Source organism: Ursus americanus, chromosome 28, assembly GCF_024610735.1.
Source record: "Ursus americanus isolate L20-20 chromosome 28, mUrsAme1.1.p, whole genome shotgun sequence".
Lineage (NCBI taxonomy): Eukaryota > Metazoa > Chordata > Mammalia > Carnivora > Ursidae > Ursus > Ursus americanus.
In genome coordinates this window covers 11,218,378-11,243,415 of record NC_142154.1, presented here as the reverse complement: position 1 = coordinate 11,243,415, position 25,038 = coordinate 11,218,378, and the positions used below count along the sequence as shown (strand labels likewise).

At 40.3% G+C, this 25,038-nt stretch overlaps 1 protein-coding gene across 4 annotated transcripts in view; it reads right to left on the bottom strand.

The window, feature by feature from the left end:
- Nucleotides 1-25,038, bottom strand: part of CHD2 (chromodomain helicase DNA binding protein 2) — a 117,838-nt gene that overhangs the window by 25,813 nt on the left and 66,987 nt on the right. For all 4 annotated transcript variants that reach the window (XM_087856660.1, XM_045813077.2, XM_087856659.1 and 1 more), the window contains 11 exons: nt 23,008-23,170; nt 22,530-22,682; nt 20,271-20,342; nt 16,985-17,134; nt 16,063-16,211; nt 14,969-15,065; nt 14,450-14,542; nt 10,551-10,721; nt 9,419-9,594; nt 5,036-5,077; nt 3,561-3,700 (listed from right to left, as the gene is read on the bottom strand). In XM_087856660.1, coding sequence (XP_087712786.1) covers nt 3,561-3,700; nt 5,036-5,077; nt 9,419-9,594; nt 10,551-10,721; nt 14,450-14,542; nt 14,969-15,065; nt 16,063-16,211; nt 16,985-17,134; nt 20,271-20,342; nt 22,530-22,682; nt 23,008-23,170 — 1,406 coding nt within the window. The remainder of the gene's footprint in view (nt 1-3,560; nt 3,701-5,035; nt 5,078-9,418; nt 9,595-10,550; nt 10,722-14,449; nt 14,543-14,968; nt 15,066-16,062; nt 16,212-16,984; nt 17,135-20,270; nt 20,343-22,529; nt 22,683-23,007; nt 23,171-25,038) is intronic.

Genomic DNA, 25,038 nt, shown 5'->3' with positions numbered 1-25,038 from the left:
TTTCCCCTCTCACTTCTAGTTATTGACCTCTCTGGGTCTGTTTCCTGATCATAAAATAAAAGGACTGCAACAGAAATACGGGCAAAGGGTAAAGAGACAATTGGGAAAAGGAAAAACAAATGATTCCTAAACATTTGAAAGATACTTTAAAATTCTACTACCTTCAATAATATCATTAAAAAGAAAATCTAAAGCACAAAATACCTGACCTCACTCATGATCAGAGAAATGCAAATTATATATATACACATAGCATTTCTAACCTATCATGTTGAAAAATTCAAAAATTTCTTTGAAAACATTATGTTGATGAGAACAACAGGAGACAGACACGTTCATTCAATGCCCGGTGGGAGAGCATAACGCAAAATGGTGTGCATACAAAATTATCTACCACAATACTAAAGCAAAAGATTATACAGCTGAATGCTCCTTCACATACAGTATATCCAGAATGGAGTATGCATGTCTTTAAAAAAATAAATCAGGCAGTGGGAAAAAGACCTACCATTTTTAATGGCATTGAAACGTACAGTAACCATATAGAAAAATAAATAAAACTGGATACCCCAGGAAAAACTCCAAGTGGATCGGAGATATGAAAGTAAATGAAATCACACAAGTACAAAAGGAAAAAGTCAAAGTGAATTCCTGTTTATACTGGGTGTAGAGGCAATGTTTTTAACTAACTCAAAATCTAAACACAATAAGGTAAAAGACTGATACACTGAACTGCATAAAAAATTTAAGTTTTCTTAAAATGCCATAAGCAAAGTAAGTAAAAAGACAAATCACAAACTATAGGAGAAAACCAGCAACTTTAATCAGAAAAAGAAATCCTAAAAGATAAGAAAATGAACAGAAGAGAGAAATGGGTAGTTCACAAATGGCTCTTAAGAAAACACTCACAACCTTACTCATTAAAAGAAAAACAAGATACCATTTCTCACCTATCAGTTTGGGAAAAACCCACCCATTTGACAATATCCTCCGTTTGTGAGGCTTGTAAATGAGTACCAGTATCCCCTGCTGGTGGCAATATAAATCATGGTATCAGACTGCTGGAAAATGTGGCAAAATCCAATCAAGTCACGCTTCCCCAGGACTCAGCAGTCCCACTTCCAGAAACCTATCCAGAAGACATGCTCATAGAGATACAAAACAGCATATCCACTAGACTACCAATTCACTGCGGCTGTCTTTCTAACAGCCAAAGACTAAAAACAACTCAAATATTCATTACTCAGGAACAAGAAAGTCTGAATTAACGTCTGCGTGAGTGGTGGAACGTTGCAATTACAAAAGGAAAGAAAGAGGATTTGCACACGATAGGGAGTGATCTCCACATGTGAAAATATGTAGGTGCAGAACACAATACGCGGTACGCTATCTACTACAGAAGAGGGCACACGCACTGAAAATCTTACAAAGAAACAGTGGAAAGATAAACCCAAAATTAATAGAAATGGTAACCTATGCAGAAAGCAGGACTGGGGGACGTTGGCACAAAAGAAAGATTCTCCAAATGTACCTTGTTTCAGAGTTTTGAATTCAGACCACGCAAATGTTTCAAAGTTAAGTCAAAATGAGAAAAAGCAATCCCTAAAAACTGAAAATAAATGAAAATGAAAGAGACTGTACTATCTATTAAGTTGGTGGCCTAAGAGAAAAGAAGAACTTCTAATAATTTTAAAACACAGTATTTTAACTGCACAGAGGCAGGGAGATGTATTCCAAAGAAAAAAAAAGGGGCAAAAACATCAAACTTCATTTTGAGCAGTTAAGATTGGCACTGATACTTAGAAACACGTCTAAACGTAGGATAGGACAAATACATAATTATGTTAGCATTTTTAGGAACAAAAATTTTCCACTTAAGAGTTATCAATAATCTTCCATCTGAGGGGTGCCTGGGTGGCTCAGTCAGTTAAGCGTCTGCCTTCAGCTCAGGTCATGATCCCAGGGTCCTGGGATCGAGTATCCCATCAGGCTCCCTGCTCGGGGTGGGGGTCTACTTCTCCCTCTCCCCCGTCCCCCTGCTCATGCGCTCGCTCTCACCCTCTCAAATAAAAAATCTTAAAAGAAAAATAATGATCTTCCATCTGAATTAGAATAGCCACCCTGACCCAGAGTACACTAAACACCAGGTCACGGCAAACACACGTAAGGGCAATGAGTTATGTAATGGTAGGAGAAGCTATCAGCCAGATCCAGAACAAGAACGTGCACCAAAAAAGAGGGATAAGGGAGGCAAGCGACTGTTAGAAGGAACTCTCTCCAAAATATACTGTGAGATGGAAAAAGCAAGGTGCAGAAGAGTGTGCTTGCCACATTTGTGTAATAAAGGGAAAAAACATGATCTATTCATTTTTCATAATACGAATTTTCTCATTTCTAGAAAGATACGAGAAATAGGGATACCAGTTTTTCAATTTAGAACCATGTGAATGTAAAATTTATTCACAACAATTACAATGAAAAATGAAAACATGGTAAGCTTAAAGTTGACTCTTGGGTGTATTCTGAGTGCTTATATAAAAGCATGTACTTGGATCACTGTCCAAACCACGTCAATTTCTTTCACAAAAAAGGAAAATACATCTAAAGAAACTTTTGACTACACTTAAGACACTTTAAGGGACGCCTGGGTGGCTCAGTCAGTTAAGCATCTGCCTTCAGCTCAGGTCATGATCCCAGGGTCCTGCGATCGAGCCCCGCATAAGGCTCCCTGCTAAACAGGTAGCCTGCTTCTCCCTCTGCCTGCTTCTCCCCCTGCCTGTGCGCTCTCTTTCTCTCTCACAAATAAATAAATCTTTAAAAAAAAAAAAAAAAAAGAATTATTTTTGAAAGACTTTAAAATTCTACTACTTTCAATAATATCATTAAAAAGAAAATCTAAAGCACAAATACTTCTTTCCTGGTATTAGCGAACACTGCAAGCCAGACAGCACACTAAGCACTTCACGTGAATGGAATCAGCCAGGAATCACCCAAACCCTCTGAGGCAGGCACTGTTACTTCCCTCTGCAAATGAGACCATTGTAAGAGTATAACTTGTCAAGCCCTATTATAACAAACTGTAGTGCCATGAAAATCCCACTGTAACAAAATGTTTGTAATATTCACCCAATATTTTATGTATCCCAATTAATTCCCTAAATCCTTTAAATTTGCCATAACACAATCCATATTTGTATATCCAAGGTGACTAGTGCTGCTTGCGATCTATAATGACCTCATTTGCAGCCCGAATACAGATGTATCCACCTGGTTTGCCCACTCGGGTCTTTACATCATTCAAACCAATCCAAGGTTTCTGTACCAACATCAGAAGAAACCATTCACGTTGCTCATTACTCTCCATTCTCCACCTTCTGCAAACTGACTTCGTTTGTGAGCAGATCTCCGAGATCTTACAACAATGAGCTCACAGAAAGGCAGGTCGGAATACACAGCTCAAAGGATCAGGGATGCATGGGATAGAAGTCTGTTCTTCAGGAACGAAAGCCCCTTTGTGGCACAATTCCCAGTCCAGAAGTGCAGGGTTTGGGAGAACTTACCCTCACTGGCATTTTCCTTCAGCTGTTCTTCATACTCCTGCATTGCTGACACACAGCTGTTGTGAATCAGTTCCCCCAGGCGTTTCAGATCTGCTATAGACTTATCCACCAGCTCAGCATCACGTGCTATGCACTCCAGCCTGAGAAAGGGCAAAGATGGGGACACATCAAGGCCCTGCGCCCACTTTTCTAATGTCTCATGAGATACCACTTTGTCTTATACAAGCTTGCTTCTGCAAAGACATTCTTCTCCACTTTATTGCTCATTGTGAGGCTCCAACAAGAAGCCTCCAACAGTGACGGAAGGCTAAGTCACTCATTTTCCATCATCAAGAACTTATGCTTTGGAACAGTCCACAAAGTAATTTCAAAGAACACAGCGGAAAGGAGTCGGCTTTCTTTACTAACTAGATGGGCTACCTGACGATGGCAGCAGGTGAGTGCCACAGACTGTCTGTACTCCTCTGCTTTGTGCTTACCTTCCTCCAGCCTACTTTCATTCATTACAATACTCCCAGAAGCAAAGTACACTTACTTCTACAGTATGTTCTGCTGATCTCATATGGGGCATGAGAACACATTAATGTCTAAAAATCAGTCTGCCAGAAGGGGCCAGATGCACTTTTCCACACCCTGGTGGTTTTTATGGTCACTGGCTCATAGACAAGCACTCTATCCTGGGTGGCCAGCAACAACCCTGGAAAGGTGCACCTGACTTTCTCGGTTTCACTGTTACTACTGCTACACATCACTGTTTCCTCTCCAAATGGAGAGGACAAAACAAAACACACAGGCTATAATTTTCCTCCACTCCACAAGTTTATCAGGAAGAAGAGAAAGGCATCTGCTATTTCCTCCAAATCAGTACTATTATTTATAGGACATATTGCTGATTCTGGACAAAGCAAAATACTGAATTAGTTGAGACGGTCTTTTGTTAAAATCCAACTTCTGAGCTTACTTCCTGAATGCTTCTAAGATAGGAGAGCCAACCCTTTAGTAACTTACTGCTGGCAAGGTGTTGAAAAGTTATTTGCATTTAACCCTCGTGACACTCTACTAAGAATGAGAAGGCTACAAAATCACAAATTTACACTACTAAATAAGAACTAGGTTGCAAATACTAAATACGTGCACTCTTCTAAATGGAATTATCTGAACATCTCTTCTGGGAATTGTTCCTCTGTATTACAGTTTTCCATGTACTTGCTTCACGTTCCACTCAAGCAAAATCTCTGTACAGATGGTCATCTTTGTCATCCCTCCCCAAAAGGACATGTACAATCACACAATATGTAAATATTTGTAAAAGAAAGTGTCCAGGACAAAAAAAACAAAAAACAAAAAACAAAAAACCATTCCCAGCATTAATATTAAGTGGAAAATAGTACCCTCCCTTCCCCCCTGCAAGGAAAAAAAAAAAAAAAAAACCTGCTACATAATAAAAATGAAAAACAGGTGGATAAGGAGCTTACCGTTCAAGAGGGAGACCGAACTTCTTATATGCCTTGATGAACCTGAGAACATGATCAATAAGACACATTAACAACCAGAGGCTTTGGCTGTGTTCCTGCAAGTGTACCCTGTGGTGAAATAGGCCACACACAGTGCCCAGACAGACTGAGCCCAAACCATGCAGCTGCCATGAAATACAAGACTGCTGAATGTCTCTGAAACTGTCCACTTAAAATAATGACTGCTAAAGATGCAAATTGAAGATCAACTTTATTCTCAGCGACTGATCAAGAAACTGTTAAGGGACGTAGCAGAGAACACTGACCTAACTCTAATATTACCCTTTTTAGAAGGTACAAGTTCATGGAGTTCAACACGTAATAAATGATTCAACCACAACTCCTGTGGTAAGACCCCAACATGGTTAACCGGTCTGTTCAGCTACTGTTACAATTGATTCCATACAGTAAGATTTATTATTTTCTGGTCAATAACACAACTATAAGATTTTAAAGACTGCCTCACTACTTTCGGGAATAAGGCAAAGTAAAATAAATATGTGATTTAAAACTTCTTAGACAAAACAATTTGGAAACTCTGCTGACTCCTCCTGCCCAACCTTGTCTCCAAACAAAAATCCAATCAATCCTACCACAAGCCTCTACCCTAAACTCTACTATACACCAACGGTGTCATCCACTTCCCTCCCTACAGCTAACCACTAACGCTTTCACTAAAAGCAAGATGTCACGATACATCACAGTCATCACTGTAACTGGCCACATTACTAAAATCATCTGGTTAGGTAACAGTGTAAAGGTGAGATACTCTGGGGAGGGGGGGGGTAAGTGGAAACAGAACGTAACAAAGAAAAGGGGGATGGGAATGAGTAGGCCCAGAGCCGGGAAACTACACTAAAGGAACAGCACAGCCACAAGGATTAGGAAAGCGTTACATGGGAAAGTGAACGTGAAGATTATTCCTCAATTCTACATTTCTCCTTCTTAATATATACTGCAATATTTTACGTATGAAATCACATGATGTTTGGAAATTACTTCTAAATAACACTACGAGGGAGAAGCATTTCTGGAATGGTGGAGTGAAAACCTCTGAAAATCCGCTCCTCCCTAAAAGCAACAAGAACACTGGCAAAATGTTGTCCAGATCGACTTTGTTGGAACTCTGGAAATTAACCAGAGGCTTACAACCATCTAAGGAACGTTTACTCAGGCAAATGGCTAGATCTCAGTAAGAACTGAAAGCCCTCTGGCAGGTTAACCTGCTCTGCTCCCATGCTCCTCTCTCCACACTCCACGACAGCCTTGAAAACCAACGCCTCTGCAACCACAGCAGTCGTCCACAACAGCAGCACTGCCGCCACTGGAGGAGGCACAACAGGTCCGGAGCTACCCCAAAGCTCTTTTCCACGAGAACAGCACTACTGGAACTGACAGCACCCTGAGAAGCTCCAATCCAGGCTTGCTTTGACCTCTCTGGGAAAATTCTTGTCCAAAGTCCATTGGTGAAAACAATTAAAAGCAAAGATTTAAGACCACAGCTGCTTCAGGCAACATTACCAGTTTGGGTTAAGAACAGGATGACCAAAAACTGGAAAGGAAAAACTGATGGGAATGCCCACAGAGAGCTTTGAAAAGCTGACATGTTCCTGAGAATCTATAAGATCACACATGAGCAAGGCTAGGTGCGTGCACAGGAAAGACCTGAGGTGGTTCATCTCTCGCCTCCAGCTGGCCCAGGGCTCTGCGCAAGCAAAAACTCAATGATAAGGCAGAGCTGTACAATGCCTGCCAGAGCACTGAAAACATGCCCCCCAATATACACACGGAGCCCTTCAGTGAAGGCTGGTAGACTTATCGGCTCAAGGCATTAAGGAAATCTCTGTCCACCCATTAGCTAATGGCTAAGCTAGATGAGCAGAGACTTGAACAATACAACAAAGAATACAGACTTCACAGAACTAGTCCAGGAAAGTTACTAAATTAACAAAAAGCAAACAGCAAACACAACAAACTGTCAGGGGAAATCTGATTTCCACACTTGCCATATTATATTACTTACAATGTCCAGTTTTCATCAAAAAATTATGGAAAACACAAGAACAAATAAGTAGGGCCCATATACAGAGAGAGAAAAAAAAAGCAATCAATGAAAATGGTTCCCGAGGAAGTCCAGAAGTTGAATTTAAAACCTGGACTTCCAAAACAAAGACGGAATTAAGACATTCCCAGATAAACAAAAATAAAGAATTTGCTGCTTCCAGACTTGCCCTAGAAGAAACACTAAAGAGTCCTTCAGGCAGAAATCAAATGACAACAAACAGTAACTCAAATCCACACGAAGAAAGAGCCTCACTAACAGTAACTGAATAAATATAGAGACAGCATAAATGTATTTTTGTAACTCTTTTCTTCTGATTTTTTAAAAACAAGTGCATAAAGCAATAATTATAAAACTGTGTTGACAGGCTTATAAAGGGTAAAGATAGAACTTCTGTGACAATAACAACACAGAAGAGCAGAGAGGAATGAAGTTACACTGGAGTAAAATTTTAATATACCATTGGAATTAAGCTGATGATAATCCAAACTAAACAGTTCTAAGTTAAGGTACTAATTATAATTATCTCCAAGGCAACCACTAGGAAAATTACTTTGAAAATGTAGTAAAAGAAACTATACAGGAGAATAATGAGAAACACAAAGAAAACCAAGGGAATTAAAATGGTATATTAAAAAATACCTACATAACACAAAAGATGGTAGTAATGGGGGAATAAAGGAACAAAAAAGACACAAGACATAAAGAAAATAGCAAAATGTAGACATAAATTCTATTTTAACAGTAACTACATGAAATGTAAATGTGATTAAAGACTCCAATCAAAAGGAAGAAACTGATAGAATAGATTTTTTTAAACTGATAGAACTATATACTGTCTATAAGAGACACAAGCTAGATTCAAAGACAGGCATACTGAAATGAAAAAGATAACGTGCATGAAATATCCAAAAGACAGCTGAAGTGGCTATACTAATATCAGATGTTTAAAAATGATCTTTAGGACAAAAATTATTACTAGAGACAAAAAAGGACATTTTATGAGGATGAAAGGGCCAATCCATCAGATAAAAGACATATCAACTATAAAATGCATGTACCTACAAAAGAGCCCCAAAATACATGACGCAAAACTGACCAAAGCAGAGGGAAGACTAGACAATACAACAACAACAGGCAGAGACTTCAACACCCCATTCTCAGTAATGGCTAGAACCACCAGGCAGAAGATCAGTAAGGAAACGTAAGACTCAGACAACCCAAAATCAAACATCTGTAGAACACCGCGTCCACCACCTACAGCAGAATACATAGTCTCTTCAAAATAATACTGATGGTAGGAGGCGAGAGGATGTTACATAGAAGACTAACTACAAATTCAAAATGGTTAAGATGGTAACATGGTTAAGTATGGGGGGGTATATACCCTATTCTGTCAATGTTTGTATATATTTACACTTTTCCATAATAAATTAAACAAAGACAGAAGAAAAGAATAGTTGTAACATTTAAGGGAAAATAAAGATTTCATAGTTTAAAACACACTGACCTAGAGGACTATCTGATATAATTACAATATGGACTGGATCATAGAACTACCTTGATACTATTTTCTTCAGCCTACAATAAAAAAACATCATGCAAAGTGGTTGGAAAAATGACTTGGAAGCAGTAATTTTAGGTCTTTTTGGAAGGCAATGTGTGTGAATTAAATACCAACAAATGTGCAGTAAGTACATACATAGAAAGAGATCTAAAATCAATTACAGGTGAAAAAAAGGCTGCAGAACAGTATCCTGGGTGTACTGCTACTAAACCAACCCACCACCAAACTGGTATCAGTACTAACACTTACAGGAAGTGAACTGGGGAGACGAGGGGTATGAGGGCAGTGTTATTCGTACCATTTTAATTTTTTATATTCCTACTCTTTCTTTTATATACATAGACACGTCTGCATCTCTATGTACGTTTGCATGTATGTATTCCTATTCTTAAATAAAAACAAAGGCTCAGCCCGAATTTGCCTCCAACTGTCTCTTTTTCTTGGCTGGATTTTCTTTGTGAAAATGCTCGGAGTAACCAGAGAACAGGAAGAAAACAAGAAGAGCTGAGCAACCAATGAGAGAGAGCTCAAGCAAGGAAAACCCTGGAGGACAGAATCTTCTGGAGACAAGGGGCATGACTCAGTCCCCTGCCTTCCTTGCTGGTACCAGCCTCTGCCCGCCCTGTCTTCAATGTCAGGAACGCCATCAGCCCACGGCACAGCATGCCCTCCAGACATGCTCCAGAGAGAGAGAGAGAGCAGAGCCTCCACCAACCTTCGGATCTCTGCGTCAGTAAATCCCTCAACGAGGTCCTTCCGCACGCTTCGGGGACGCCCTCTGCGCTTTGGCTTCTTGTCATCATCAGAGTCATCAGTCTCGCTCTCAGAGGCAGAGGATCTCTGGGCCTGCCTCTTAGACTCAGTGTCAGAATCACTGTCATTTGTCTGAGCCTGAAAAGGCAAAGTCACATTGTAGCAAGTGCCAGCTGCAAAAGGTCAAAGGACTAAAACCAGCCCATCTTAATTCTTTAGTACTCAGAACTTTTCATCATATCAAACAAAGTCCATTTTCCTTTAAGAAAATAAGGAGGCAGGTGTCATGTAAAGAAGGAAGACGTGCTTGGGAAGTCAACTTTCCAGAGACATGTGACAAGTAAAATGGAATAAAAATATTTGAATTGTAGATTCGTGTTTACTTCCTTAGGTAAGTTACTCCTTTGTGCCTTTGTTTTACATTTGTAAAAGGGGATAACTACCTATTATTTGGGTTTTCATGAAGATTAAATGAGTCTATAGGAATAACAGCACAACTATGGCCGGCACACAATTGGTGCTCAATCAATACTAGCTACTATTTGCTAATACTGATTTGCTATAATCTTGGACAAATCTGCTATGTCCGACAAACTGGGTGACAAAACTTATTCTACCTACTTCAATGCTGTTGCAAAAATCAAATTAGATCATGCTTGTAACAATGCTTTATAGGCTGTGAAGTACATGTATGTTCTTTGTTTTCGGTTATATAATCTCTCACTAAGTATACCGAGTGCCATGAACAAATACTTAAAGGCAAAAAGAGGTTGGCTCTGAAAGTCAGAGGCACCATCAATTAGAACCAAATCGTGAGGATTATTGGTTCTAATCTCAACGGCAAAATGTAAATGTCTGCCAAACTCAAATCCCATCCATCCATCTCACCAAGAGACAATTTACAAAGATCAAGTGTCTCACGGGTGCATTCGGGGGCACTCCACATTTTTCCATCTTCCTCTGCTAGGTTCGCTATGAAATAACTGCCTCCCATCCCCAGGCAACAATGCAAAGCCTCCTCCTTGAATAATTAGCACTTCTGTAGCCTTTACAACACAAAAGGTCCTTTCTTATCTTTCATCTCACTCGATCACCTTTTTAGTGGAACTCCGAATTCGAGGCAGCATGTATATTTCTTCCAGCTCCTTCTGACGCTCTTCCTCCTCTACCTTTTTCCTTTGCTCCTCCGGAATGATCTCATCCCAGTCCTTATGGGGACGCTCCTCCAACTCCTCTTCGTCTTCCATTGTCGCAAAGTTGGCAACCTTAAGACAAACGGACAACTCATTGTTTGACATTTCCCTATTTCCCAAACACCATCTGCTAAAACACCAACTCACCCAGCATTTTTAACCTAAATAAGACACTATGCATAATCTCAGAACTCCTGTGATATTATACAATCAGATAATCAATTTTCTGCTAATCTCTCCCTTATCCTCCCCCCAAATCATCTTGCCAAACCCTCAAGTTCATCAGAAATATTACTGAGAATCAGGGAAACAGATATGAAGATATAAACTGTCTTACAAGTTTTATGGAAAGACTTACTAAATCAAGCACATTTTTTTTTTAAAGATTTTATTTATTTATTCGACAGAGATAGAGACAGCCAGCGAGAGAGGGAACACAAGCAGGGGGAGTGGGAGAGGAAGAAGCAGGCTCATAGCGGAAGAGCCTGATGTGGGGCTCGATCCCGCAACGCCGGGATCACGCCCTGAGCCGAAGGCAGACGCTTAACCGCTGTGTCACCCAGGCGCCCCCAAGCACATTTTCTAATAAATATGATACTAACTGGAAAATTTAGATTTACTTACATTATCAAACGCTGAATACTTAATACCAATCCATTATGAAGTTACGGTTCTAAATTTGAAATTGCTACTAAACAGCACTCGTTTGAAACAATGCATAATTCAAAGCCCTAGCAATCACTAGCCAACTACCTACCTACCTTATTCGTTTTTATCAGAAGTACAGAAACTAAAGGTATGTAATGATTTCATACACTCAAAAGTACACTCTACTGTTAGAAATGAAAATGAGAATTTAAAATGCAAAAAACTCAAACAAACCTAGAAGAATACTTCATTTACAACATATGAAATATTTAGTATCTATCATTGATTTGTACTGAAAAGATATATATATCCCAGAAAGAAAACCATCTAAGTGTCTGCATTTCAAAGACTCAGCCAGTGGCTACACAGACACATCTACCAGCTCCGGCTGGCCTATGAGCAGCAGTGGGCAGACCCCAGGCTCGGGCTCCACATCCTTTTTATTCCTTCACACCTAGTCTTTATTTTTTTTAAAGATTTTATTTATTTATTTTGACAGAGAGAGACAGCCAGAGAGAGAGGGAACACAAGCAGGGGGAGTAGGAGAGGAAGAAGCAGGCTCCCAGCGGAGGAGCCCGATGTGGGGCTCAATTCCAGAACGCCGGGACCGGGACAGAAGGCAAGGCAGACGCTTAATGGCTGCACCACCCAGGCGCCCCCCTCCCCACCTAGTCTTTAAAGCTACAATCACGTACAAAAGAGCTTTTAGAGGTTCCAGTCCTCAAATTCATTTGGAACTGACAGTGAAGTCAGAAGTTTATGACTTTTGGCCACAATTAATTCTAATTAATAACAAGCGTAATATCTTAGATTGAAAACTTAACATTTTTTGTTTTATAAAATGAATCATTTGACCAATCTCTTAAATTAAGTACTATTTGTAATTACTTTAGATCTGACTTTTAAAACAGCCAAATGAAAATGACATAAATGACGTAAATATACGTATTAGTGGTTCACACAGTTGGGAAATTAACTTTCTGAGGGCACAGAATGGTTAAGGGCCACATGCTACAGGCCAGACCACCTGCCTAAGATGTAATCACAATTCCAAATATGTGTGACCTTAGGAAATCTACATAGCCTGTCTGTGCCTCAGCTGATCTATAAATGAAGAAAATAATATCTGACTCATCCTACGGTTATAACAGGGCTTGGCACACACAGTAAGAGATACAAGTATCAGTTATGATTACTTAAGAAAATTATAATCTTAAGTTATCTCAAAAAAAGCTTTGCTGTCCTTCCAACATGTTAGATTACGGTTAAGAGAGAGAGAAAGAAAAAAAAGAAAGGATTAGTGGAAAAAACAAAGTCAATTCAATTGAAGCACTCCAGAAATGAAAAAGCCCCTAGGTAGGCAGACTCCTACTGTTGATTAAATCGCTCTACCAGGTGCTAAAATGTTAACAGCCAGAAGAGCTTTAGCAAGGCTAAAGTCACCAGCTGACCACTGCTGATTAACCTGTTAATATGTAGAAATATTTATACCTAAATCATCATATAATAGTCTAACCAAAATATTAACATGAAGATTACTTCTCTTTAAAAGGGAGCAATAGGGATGCCTGGGTGGCTCAGTCGGTTAAGCATCTGCCTTCAGCTCAGGTCATGAGCCCAGGATCCTGGGACTGAGCCCAGAATCCAGCTCCCTATCAGTGGGGAGTCTGCTTCTCCCTCTGTCCCTCCCCCACTCATTCTCTCTCTCAAATAAATAAAATCTTTAAAAAAATTTTTAAAAGGGAGCAATAGTCCTAGAAGTTCAGTCCAGTTGAAACAGTAATAATTCACCTTCAACCTCAAACACACTGACTCTGATCCTAGAGCTCTCTGGCCTATTCAGTTCCTTTTGTGTTCTTCTGAGACAACTTCTACCTGTGGCCAACCCTGGACCTCATCACAAGGTACTGCTTCCTTCCAAACACCTCACCCATGTCTCCCTCAATCCTACAGGTTCTACTGCACTTAACCATCACTGGAACCTTCAGGTCTCTCTCCTGCTTCTTTAACTTGCACGGAACAAACCCAAAGCCAATTCTTTCAACCATGTTCTCGTATGAGATTGGGAAAACCTTTGCCATTTTGACTCTCCTTAGTCTCCCAAGCTCATCTCCCACTTTGGGGCCACGAAATGATCAGTCCCTCTGACCTCAACTCCCTCTGACCTCAAGTACTGCTAGAGAAAATCACAGGACCCTGCTGACCAGCTCCAACACGAAGTCTTACCTTCCAAATTCAGCTCACTCCCTATCAAGTTCCTCCTTCCTGGCACCACCCGTGGCTGTCCCAAATCATTTCTATTTTACTTATTCCCAGTAGGGAATTACAGTCACGCAGGAAGGAACCCCACATCTTCTCTCCCCTCCTATTCCCTGAAGTGTACTTTCCTTTTTTCTTTTGAAGGCCAACTGTACCACCTGTGTTTCTAGTTACACACCTTCCAGTCTCTTCTAAGGATATGTACTATCAAATTTTCCTTCTTCCTTAGAACTTTAATCTCTCCCTATTCTCAAGCTCTTTCCTCCACCTAGAGACATTATAACATCTTTCAAAACCCTTGCCTTGCCTGACTCTCCTATCCTCACAAATCACCCTCACTGTATTGCTCAAGAGCTTTTAAATGAACTCCCCACTCAATGCTGCCACCTCCTATTCATCTGGTGCCCAGCTTCTGCACTTAGTCCTGGCCTCATTTAATTTTGTTATGTAACATACTATCCATAATGGCCCCTAAAAAAAAAAAAACCACCAAGTCGGCAAGAACTTTCTTAACTGTCACCTTCTGTTTTCTACCTTTGACCTCTCTTTGTCACCTGATTTCCATCAATGTCTCTGCCACAACGCCCTCCACACTGCCCAGAGCAACACACTATCTGGTCTCCATCCATCCCATGGATGCATACTCTTCCCTCTTTGCTGACTTTTCCTCTATCCCCTGACTCTGGGCAGGAGAGACCATGTCAGTGATTACCTCCAGGCGGAAGACTGAATCTACACTCAAATGTGCCTGGAACTCAGGAGGAGAAGGAAGGAGCCAAGTTAGGTAAAGGAAAAAGTAGAGCGCCTTGCATACAGGAAGTACTCAGAGACACTAGTTATCATTAGTTAATATTATCAGTGCTGAGGACTCCCTCCCACAATAATTTCCATACCTTAAACTGGGACAGAAGCTCATCTGTTGCACTTGTCGACACTTCGTTCTCTCTGGTTTCAGCCAAGCGCAAAATTTCATCTATGTCCATTTCCTAAGGGACACCAACAATGCGATATGGTAAACAGGCAACAGTGATCAGTACGGACTGAAAACACTTGGCGCAAATAAACCAAATCGCCTTCCCAGGATCCCATTTACCTTAACAGTACTTGGGTTTGTATCTTTTACCTCTGATGTCTCAAACTATTATTTACACAAATGACAAGGTGAACTTCAGAAATTACATGAAATACAACTGGAATTAAACACACCAAGGACAGAATCCTCAAATGTTTTTCTCGTTCCTATTCTATTTAGTAAGAGCTTTGAGCTCTATAATAATAAAAAAATAAAAAATTATATCCTTCAAATAATTACTGTTCTTTAGCCTCTAACACAGACTCAAAATCTGCTTCCAGAAAAATTTAGATTCTCACAAATACTTGCCAAAGTGTTTTCCTCACTGTTAATTAATTACCTGAGGCTCTGACTCCTCCCCTTCCAGTTCTTTGAAGAGATCCTCTGCTCCAAATTTCAAAATAGCTGTCAGCTCTTCTTTATTAAAAGGGTTTGAGCTGTAGAAGTAAAACGTAGTTGTAATCTCTCAGGAATGTCAAATAACCTCCATGAAGTTCTACTATAAAACAGCTACCCTTCATAATGGGGTGAAAGTACTGGTGAAAATATAAATTCTGCCCCATGAAAAATGACCTCTCAAAGATTTCTTTTTTTTTTTTTTTAAATCTCCAGGATGAGTCTGTGATGGTAAACCTAACCTAGCAGAAGACCAGAAAATGAATTATTTTTCTGATGGCTCATTTATTACATGATTAAGCAAGAAAACTTAATTAGCAACATGAAAGAACAGAGTTCTTTGCTGTTTATCTTTTGACTCAGGAAGTTATCATTCACCAAGAATTTTCAATCTTCTCAAAAGAACCAAGCTTTTCCCATTTAGGTTCCTCTTGAATGGAAGAGAATCTGAAAATATTCTATTTAGGGAAGGGCTCATTTCATTTCCACCTGTGACACAAGCTGCAGCACTGCCATAGAAGACACTGAACCATTTGGGCAAAATGTAAACTCAGAGAAATAGTTGTGCTTCTAAATAAATCAACTGAAACTTGACTATTTTCCTTCTACACTCTTCTGTCTTCAATAGGAAAAGTAACAATCCCCACGCAAACATTTTTACCAATAATAAGGGAACCGCTGCCAACTCCATCTGACAGATTCTTAACTACTGATACGTTCACGTCAACCCTGTGCTGGGATGAAAGCCTAACGGAGGACACACAGCTGGCACTGCTGCCGTGTCAAATGTCACACACAGAGCCGAAAGCAAAAGGCAAGAGAGAGCACATGAGCACAGGGCTGAGAGGCAAAGAAGAACAAACAGGGAAAACCAATAACATGAAAATGACATCTTCTCGTGGTCCTGGCTTGGCCTCTTCTAGGTAATTAACAGATAACGTCAATTTAAGAGAATCCTATTAGAAGGATGAGTTCTATCAAATGTTGATGTAAAATCAGTTTGGCTCTGACCACCTCCTCCACCTTTCTGGAACTTACTTGGACCTTCCCGAGTTGTTTTCCAGAACCGTCCGGCCAGTGGTATCCATGCGCTGAATCACCAGATGGTCCAATACCATCTTCTTTTTGGCCCGTTCGATGATCTCCTCCTCCACAGTCCCCTTTGTAACCAAGCGGTAAATATTTACCTGTAGAAAAAGGAAATGTTATGTTTATACCTGATCACAAAAAAACAAAAACAAAAACAAAACAAAACAAAAACTCTGTCTAAAACCAAGAGGAAAAATAAAAGACTTATTCTCTTCTACCAGAAATGACTGTAAGTCATTCATCCAAACAGGCGGCTTAAGCAGATACAATATTTTTACTGTAACAGGTTATAATCTTAAATAAAACTACCTCTAAAAAACTGTTTTAACAGCCTATTCTAATGATAAAAATCTTGTTAAAGAATAATCAGTTTCACTGATGAACATTTCACCAAAACCAAACCTTTGGCCGAGTACGAACTTAGGTGTTACCCAACACTAGAGCAGACTCTGAGATCTGCACGTGAGGAAACAAGCATGTATTTCCCCAACCTAGCTCAAAGCTAACACTGTCATGTATAATAAAAGCAGTCTATCTTGAACAATGATAAATTATTTAACAACTTATCCCATTAAAATAGAGAAACATTCCACAGCTCTAAACCTATTCATCACCTCTCTTTCTTGGGGTAAACCTGAAAGCCATTGGTGACATAATTTTCAAACAGGAAAAGAGAATAACTCCCTAATTAAGTTCATCGTAGCCCCAAAGACACCGTCTCCGTACTAGTAAACAGACAGGCATCTACCCTTGGGGAAATGAGAGCAAAACAGGAAAAAAACATTTTACAAACATCCTGAAGGGCTAAATAACACACCTCCCCTTTACCGCCTCTCCCCCAAACCATGTCCAAATGTCTCTCACCACTGACCTGCTTCTTCTGACCAATTCTATGGGCTCGGGCTTGTGCCTGCAAGTCGTTCTGGGGGTTCCAGTCAGAGTCAAAGATGACAACTGTGTCCGCCGAAGCCAGATTGATTCCCAGGCCACCAGCCCTTGTCGAGAGCAGGAAACAGAAGTCCTGTACACAATGCAATATACTACTTTATGCAGTGGCCTTCTCAGAAACAGTTTCATAGTCCAATAAGCCCTTATACCTGGAAACCCCTGCAGGTGTGAAGAAAAGTGAGATATGATGGACAAACTTTATGGAGGCTACAAGAATGTCAGGGACTTGATGGTAGAGTGAATTCTCATTTCATTAAGCAGAAAGAGTCAGTGCAGGGAACTAAGGAGTAAAGCTGATTCTGATAAGTCAACCAGAACAAAAGAACTAGTGTTCTCTCCTGGCTGAAACTAGTGTTACAAGCAATTAACAAAATCCAGAAAAACTTAATTAGCAAGGGGATCATTCCAGCAAGTTGCCTACACACTCATTTTCTGGGTAAAGGTGCATTACACCACCTAAGGTACTTGGTATAAGCGAGGACACGTTATTGTTAGGTGGGTGAGGAGCACAGCGGCACTGCACCAACAGATCACGTGCCGGGACTGCTGAGCAGCACAGGATCCTCGATCCGCACAGCACATGCACGTGCGCCTGACAGCCACGTGTGGGAAAGACTCGGGCTCTAACACAGTCCAGTTTCCACAGCAATAAGAGAGACTGAGCAGGTATGGTCTATCTGCCTGCCTCTGAGAGCTCAGGAAATATGGGCCAGGAGGCAGAGAATAAATATATTATATGAGCCAGAAGAAAAGAAAGCCACAGAGATTTCTATTTTTAGGGCATTTGATCATGTATGTCGAAGGCTGACACCCTTTTGGCACACAAGTGACGCTCGAAAGCCGGTAGTGCTGAGTTACATTTTGATCCATGGGTGTATTTAATATACACAGACACAATGAAAAGCTCTCCACATTCAAACTAAGTCACACTCACCAGCATCCTGCCACAGAAATAAAAATGGAGAGAATGGTCTCAGAAGAACTTTAAATACATCTGCTGAGGCACATACACTCTGTGATCCTTGGTAGAGATACCAAGTGACACCACACTCTAATTTACAGAAGCCTACAGGTAAGTAGTGGACACTTGAGAATGATACTGAAACCTAATAAAATCTGGGGTCTGAATAATCATATACACAATTTTCACTGTCACTCCTTTTTATTTTTTAAGATTTATTTATTTGGGAGGGAGAGGCTGAGGGAGACGGTGAGCACGGAGCCCAACGTGAGCAGGCTCCATCCCACGACCCTGAGATCATGACCTGAGGCAAAACCAAGAGTCGGATGCTCAAACAACAGAGCCACCCGGGCGCCCCTTCACTGTCACTCTTTACCTAAAAGAATGTGAATCATAAGACGCTATTTGTGTCTATTATCAAACTGAAAACAAATTCAATGAAACACAATGCTGCTAAGGGTGAGATGGAAATATTCATACACAAACAGTATGAATATAAACTGCTTTGAGAAATCTAGCAAAGGGTATCAGAAACCTTTTTAAAATGCTCGTACACTATTAACACACAACAAATAAGTGATTAGGTTTAATCATTGGGTTAAATAAAGATGGTATAAGCATGAAAAAACATTGGAAACTAAAATTTTTAAAAAATCTTTAATTACATGGGAAAAAAGCTCACAGAATTTTGAATAAAAAGTGACAGAACTATACGCAGAATGATCCCAATTAGGTGAACATACAGAGGAATAATCAGTTTCACCTACTATGAATGGAACACAACTGAATGATGAGAATAGCAAAAGCTGTCTCTGGGACGGGGGGGGGGGTTGTGCAGTTTTTCTTCTTTGTACTCTTCACTATCTTCTAAATTTTCTAATTGTGCATATATTTCCCTCCAATGATAAAGTATTTAATTTTTCTTAATAAAAAAGGCTCGGATGTGCAGAACAATGGTAGAGAACCAGTGTTCTATACATAGCCATGGGGTGGAGAATTGAGAATTATAAAGAAAAGGCAGCTTTAATAGTGTTTCTCTGAGAAAGGGCAATACGGAACATTCATACTATTTTTTAAACTAGGAGTAGGGAACACAAAACCAGTTTCAATAAACACTAAATAATAAAACTAGCTAGCATTCACTGAGTGCGCACTATGTACCAGACAATGAGCCTAGTGCTTGCTGTGTGCTGGTCACTGCACTTAATTCCCACAGCAGGTACTGAAATTACCATGATTTTACAGGAGGACACAGAAGAGAAAAAGAAGGGATGAGAATTAGAGGGTGAGCAGTCTTCAGTAATTCAAGTCCTCTTCTGAACTATTCAGAGCCTCGGTTCTACCCAGAGCGCCGAAAGCTCCGCAAGGAAAACTAACATTTTAGGTTAAAGAAGCCAGAAAGCTACAGTCTAACTGGGACCACGTGAGGTTCTGGAGGCAGAAGGTGTACCATTTTGGAGCCACAGAGAGTTTTTAAAGCGCTTCAGAAAGCAGAACGTGAGGTCTGTTCTGTCTACAGGAAGTAGTGGCCCAGGCTTCAGAAGGGCGCATGTTCTCCCCAGAACACTAGGTTTACTTCTGGCTTTCTCCCCTGCTGCCTTCACCCGCACACGGCACTGCAGCGTTATCTCCACAGAACCTCTTCTCCCCCAGTTCTCTCAAATCCCACAGCATTTCACAGCTTGATGTGCACGAACTACGACGTTACCATGGTTTCTCACTTTTCCTAAGCACCCCTTCTCTATGTGCCTGAAAATCACTTTGGAATGCAAATCCAAGCTGGACTATAGAACTTAAGCTGTTATCGATCATACCAGCAATCCAACACATTTGAGACATGGCCAAAGTACTTCTCAAGCCTCAGTCACCAAAAAAGTACGGATCAGAACCTTGTGACGTAACATACATGTCAAAATTAATCCTACTGGCCAGCCTTCCTGACTGTTGCCTTGCTGCTCTCCCAGGCCCAGAAATTTGGTATCTGGAAGCCACTAGAGAACACTCAGCTGCTACTAAACTACTCTGTCACTAATCCATACCAGGGAAGATAAACAAGCATGCATATGCTTTTCTGGAATAACAAACAACAAAATTAAGAGGCATCTTTTGTATTAATGATGTCTTATTTCCTTGCCAAAGCAGAACTTCACTCTGAGCTGTTTCTGAAGTGAAATACATTAAGCCAGAAAGGCTTTCCCCTGGATACAGAGCCCACACCGCCCAAATAACAAAGCCATGCACGGTGTACCTCAGACCCGTCTGCATTGAAGTGGTCCAGTGCCTGTTTTCGGATTTCTCCCTTGATGGAACCATCTAGACGCTGTAAAAATAAACCACAAGAAAATCATAAGGTAGGAAGATCATCTATACTCAGAACAGAACACCAGACTTGCAACCTTTATCACCCCAACACCCACTTAGTACGGAATGCACTGGCAACATGCTGTCAGGGGACTGCTTAAGCAGCATATCCTACTTGCCCAAGCTCTCTGGTTACAAACTCAAGGTCAGAAGCTTCTGACTCAAAGGGCTATCCAAGTTTATCCAAGATCAGAATGACTGCTAGGACCTATAACAAGAAAGATGGCAACCCACACTGTGCTCACAAACAAGGTTTGCTTCTATATCCGTAGGGACTGAAGAGATTAGCTCACCGTACCACTGCTCACCTCATAATTAGCTCATGCAGAAAATGACCCTAACTCTTAACTAATATGACTACAAGTTGCACAGTTATTAAGTGCTACACAAACCAAAAAATCATTTACATAATTGTTTGAAAAGACTTCACCATAACGTTGTATTAAAATTAAGTTGATCATATATTCCAGCTTTTCCAAAAATTATACTCTGACATCAGAGTGAAGTGTTTAGGTAACCAAAATACATATTTAAGAAAGCCTCTAGTATTTACTAGTTCTTTTATTAGAGTACGTGTCAGTTCTAGGTCCCAAACAACATCACTATGGAAAACCCCATGTCAAATAAATACTTGAGAATCATTACCTGTATGTTGTACATATAAAGTGCTTATTTCTTACTCTTTAAAATCCTTTTCAAATGTCTTCCCCTCACAATCACATTCTGAGATGAACAAAATACCTCATTTTACAGAAAGCAAAACTGACCCAAGAGGTGATGTCAGCTGTCCAGTGATGGGCGAGTGGCTGCGGACATCGTCTGTAGAAGGACCTACATCTCCCCAGTTCAGAGCTCTGCTGACCAGACCCAGGCTCACCTGAACTCAAGTCAAATCACACCTGGGAACCCCCTTCTTTCTACCAACTCTACTCAGAGCCCCAACCCAAAGATATGTTTAAATGGTAGGTTCATAGCCTGTACTTGATATCAGAAAACCAAATGCCATCCTTTAATATTCCCATTAATAGAAGACAGCAGACATGACAGACCCGAGTGGACTCTAGCCAAATATTCCCTACAGAGAAAAGCAATGCATTCTTATTTTACTTGATATCAAATGATTAGCTTGATCTGAAAGCTCACGGAGATCCGATGCACTGAGACACAACAGTCTTTTTGCAGTGTGCTGGGTTTTTGTTTGGTTTTTGTTTTTTTTCCTTAAATAACCACAGTACCAAACCATATTCTAAGACAGCTGCTGAAAGACCACACAAGGTATTATGGATAGGACAATGCCTTTCGGGGCATTTTTAAAAGACAAACTGTTAGTGAGTTTAAAGCTTGGCCTTCTTAGGGGAGAATCACTGACCCCCAGTTTCTTCAATACTAGCGTAATTATGTAAGTTGGCTGAACAGTCCAAGCACTCAAAGAAAAAATATTAAGTCAATCTTAAAAATCAAAGCACTATAAAAATGTTATGCCAAAAGTCAAGATAAATAGCATACACATCCATAAATAGATCAGAGAGAAGTTTCACACAGTCTAACACCCAGAAAAAATATCGGGTAAAAGAAACTCATTTCCCCCTTATCTTGTTTTTCTCCTTATCTTGTAGGAGACAACTGAGTGAAGATGAAAATCCACAGTAACAATCCTGCAGAGAAGAAGGGGCCATCACCACCTGCTTCAGGGCCCAGCAAGCTTTCACGGGCACAGCTCTGGTGAGTTCCCAGCCTCAACGCCAGGGTCAGCTTGCCCGGGGGTGAACATACAGAACTATCGCCTTTCTTCCTAGGATTTGCGTTTCTGGAATTAGGTCTGCACCTCCTTTCTCTCTTCTCTTACCCCAGACTTGGGAGCTGGAAGACACCATTTCACCATCTAACATCCTTTCTCTTGACTGCTTTTCCTGTATTACCCACCTCCTTACCGCCCCCCAAAAAACAGAATGACCTCACATGACCACATTCATTATAGGGTAGCTTAAAGGTATGGAAGTAAACATAAAGAACCTCCTGAAACCTTCATCTCAATTTGCTTCCAGCTAAAAAACTTGTCTCCTAACTTTAGGATAATTTAGCAAGCAAAGCATACAACCTGGAGGGAGGGAAACAGGGAGGGACTCCAATCACTGAGCATCCTTACCTGGAAAGGATAGTGTTTGATCGTCAGGTACTCAGCCAGGATGTCCAACATTCTGACCATCTGGGAGAAGATAAGGACTCTGTTGCCCCTTTCTCGAAGTCTTGTCAACAGTTTGTCTAATAGAATCAGCTTCCCGCTGCTTCTGATCAGGGACTGGAGATTGAAAAGACATTCCGATCATCACACTCAAACCCATACTTCAATCTGCCCTTAACTGCTAGGAGTTCCTAGTTTGACAATCATCCTTCAGTTTGGTGAAGCCCCCTGCAGTCTGGCTGCCAATTCCTGAAATGCTCTTTACCTGGCATCTGGGACATCGGACTTTCCCTATTTTTCCTAGTGAACTTTCCTCACCTCTTTTCAGAGCTTCTTCTGATGCTCCTTGAAGAATCATCAAAGGAGGAAAGGGCTCTGATACAGAGCATCTACAGACATTGGAGTATTTAAGAACTTAATTACAAACAAGGTGGCCACTCACCAGAAGAACCTCCTGCCCGTTCTCTCGCTCGTTCTCCTCAGGGGGCTTGATCAGGTAGCAGTGGTTACAGCACTTTTTCAACTCCATCACAATATTCAGGAACCCGGATGTGCTGCCTCTTGTCCCTTTGGCAAGAGCCTTGTAGTTCCTGGTCAGAATCCATCTGCAAATCAAAATAATGATATTACTCAATTTGAAGAAACAGAGAATCGGAAGCATCAGAAGACTGTGAGAGAGAGCAGTGTTACTGGAAACACAAAAAAACAAAAAACAAAAAAGACATAAGACCATTAAGAAGGCATAGAGGGATACGGTATTTTGCACCTCCTGCCACCTAGCTGGGACCACTCACATCTTTGGTCTGATTCAGAATGGTAACCACTGGGTAAACACTGCTCGCATAGGCATTTCAACCTGAGCACGGAAAACTAAAAGGAAAGAACAACAGTGAAATATACAAATACATATATGCACACGTGTCAAACAAGGACAGTCACTGAAGCACTCTTTCTCACAACACAAACGGAGGTAAGCTAACAGGAGGAGACTAGTTAAATTAAGATTACCATCAGACGGAAGCTATGTACCCACTGACAAAGTGTTGTAAAAGGACATTTTACATGATAAAATGCTCACAGTCACTATGTTTTATATCCAAATTTTTAAAAAAGGAAGGAGAAATACATATGTATATCCGCATATAAGCTTTAACCATACACTATAAAATATTAAAAGTGCTTTATTTTCCTAAGCAACGGAATTTCTTTACACTGTGAGCAATCCCACTTTTAGGACTCTATCTCACAGAGTGCTCAAGATTTTCACTGAAGTGCTATTTCTCTAAGCATCTCAAACAATCTAAATGTCCTCCACTAGGGGGCCGCACTGAATAAACTACGCTACAAATCCACAAGGGAACACTCTACAGATGTAAAAAGAGAAGAGGAATATCTTTATAATCCACTGTGGAGTGTTCTTCAATCATTAAATGAAAAACGTAAGGTACAGAAAAATGTATATGGTATGCTGCCAATGTAGGAGTAAGGAGACAGCAAAAAAGTTAAAATGCATTTGATTATATTTTAAAAATTAAAAAATAAAGGAAAGCTAAACATTAAGAATTTTAAAACTGGTAATTATTATTACCTAAGGGAAAGAGGAACTAGAATGAAGGGGGGACAAGGAAAGAAGCTAGATATCTCTGAACACAACAGGCTTCGTAGCTTTGCCTTTGGAACTCTACAAATATGACAAATAATTATGAAGCAAAATTAAGCAAAGCCAACTTTTAAAAAATAAAACTAAAATGAAATAAACCACTGTATCTAGCTGTAGCCTAACCACAAGTAAGAAAAACTATCTCAAAGTACTTTAAGACTCGTCCATTTTTAATGGACTATACCTTTAAAAACAAACAAACAAACAAACCGTTAAGAAATTTTACCCTTACTCTGTTTTTGTTATTCACATTGCCGAGGGTAATCCTGGCACTATTACTACTAAGACTGTGTGTGTGGTGGTAAGCAGGTTGGTGCAGTTAAGAAGTGGAATTTCTGGTATGGGTATAAGACCTTTAAGCTCAAATAAAACCTCTACGTTGTACTGTTTAACTGAAAAAACAATTCATGATGTATTTATCTTTAAAAACAAATTTCTTAAAACAAATAACAATAAAAACAAACATTTCCTAAATCTGTCCACTGAAAAAGCCTGTCAATGATGTCCAGTGCAGGTGCTAGTCACAGCTCCAGTGCCCAGTGTGAGGTCCCCAAATTCCACTTTCCAATAAAAGAGTATGCAGAGCTTGCTGGATATATGGCTGACTCCCGCTGTGGGGCAGGCAATGTACAAGATGAGTGTGAACGTTTTATTCCAGAAAGCAAAAAGCTCTGAGCTACAACTAGGATTATGTCAAAAGGCTCAAAACCAACTTGAGTGAGCTCCTCCCGGCTAAAAATGGAGCCATTAGACCAGGAGTACAAAAGAATAACTGTCACAGAATGAAACATGAATATGCTTACTGATCAATTT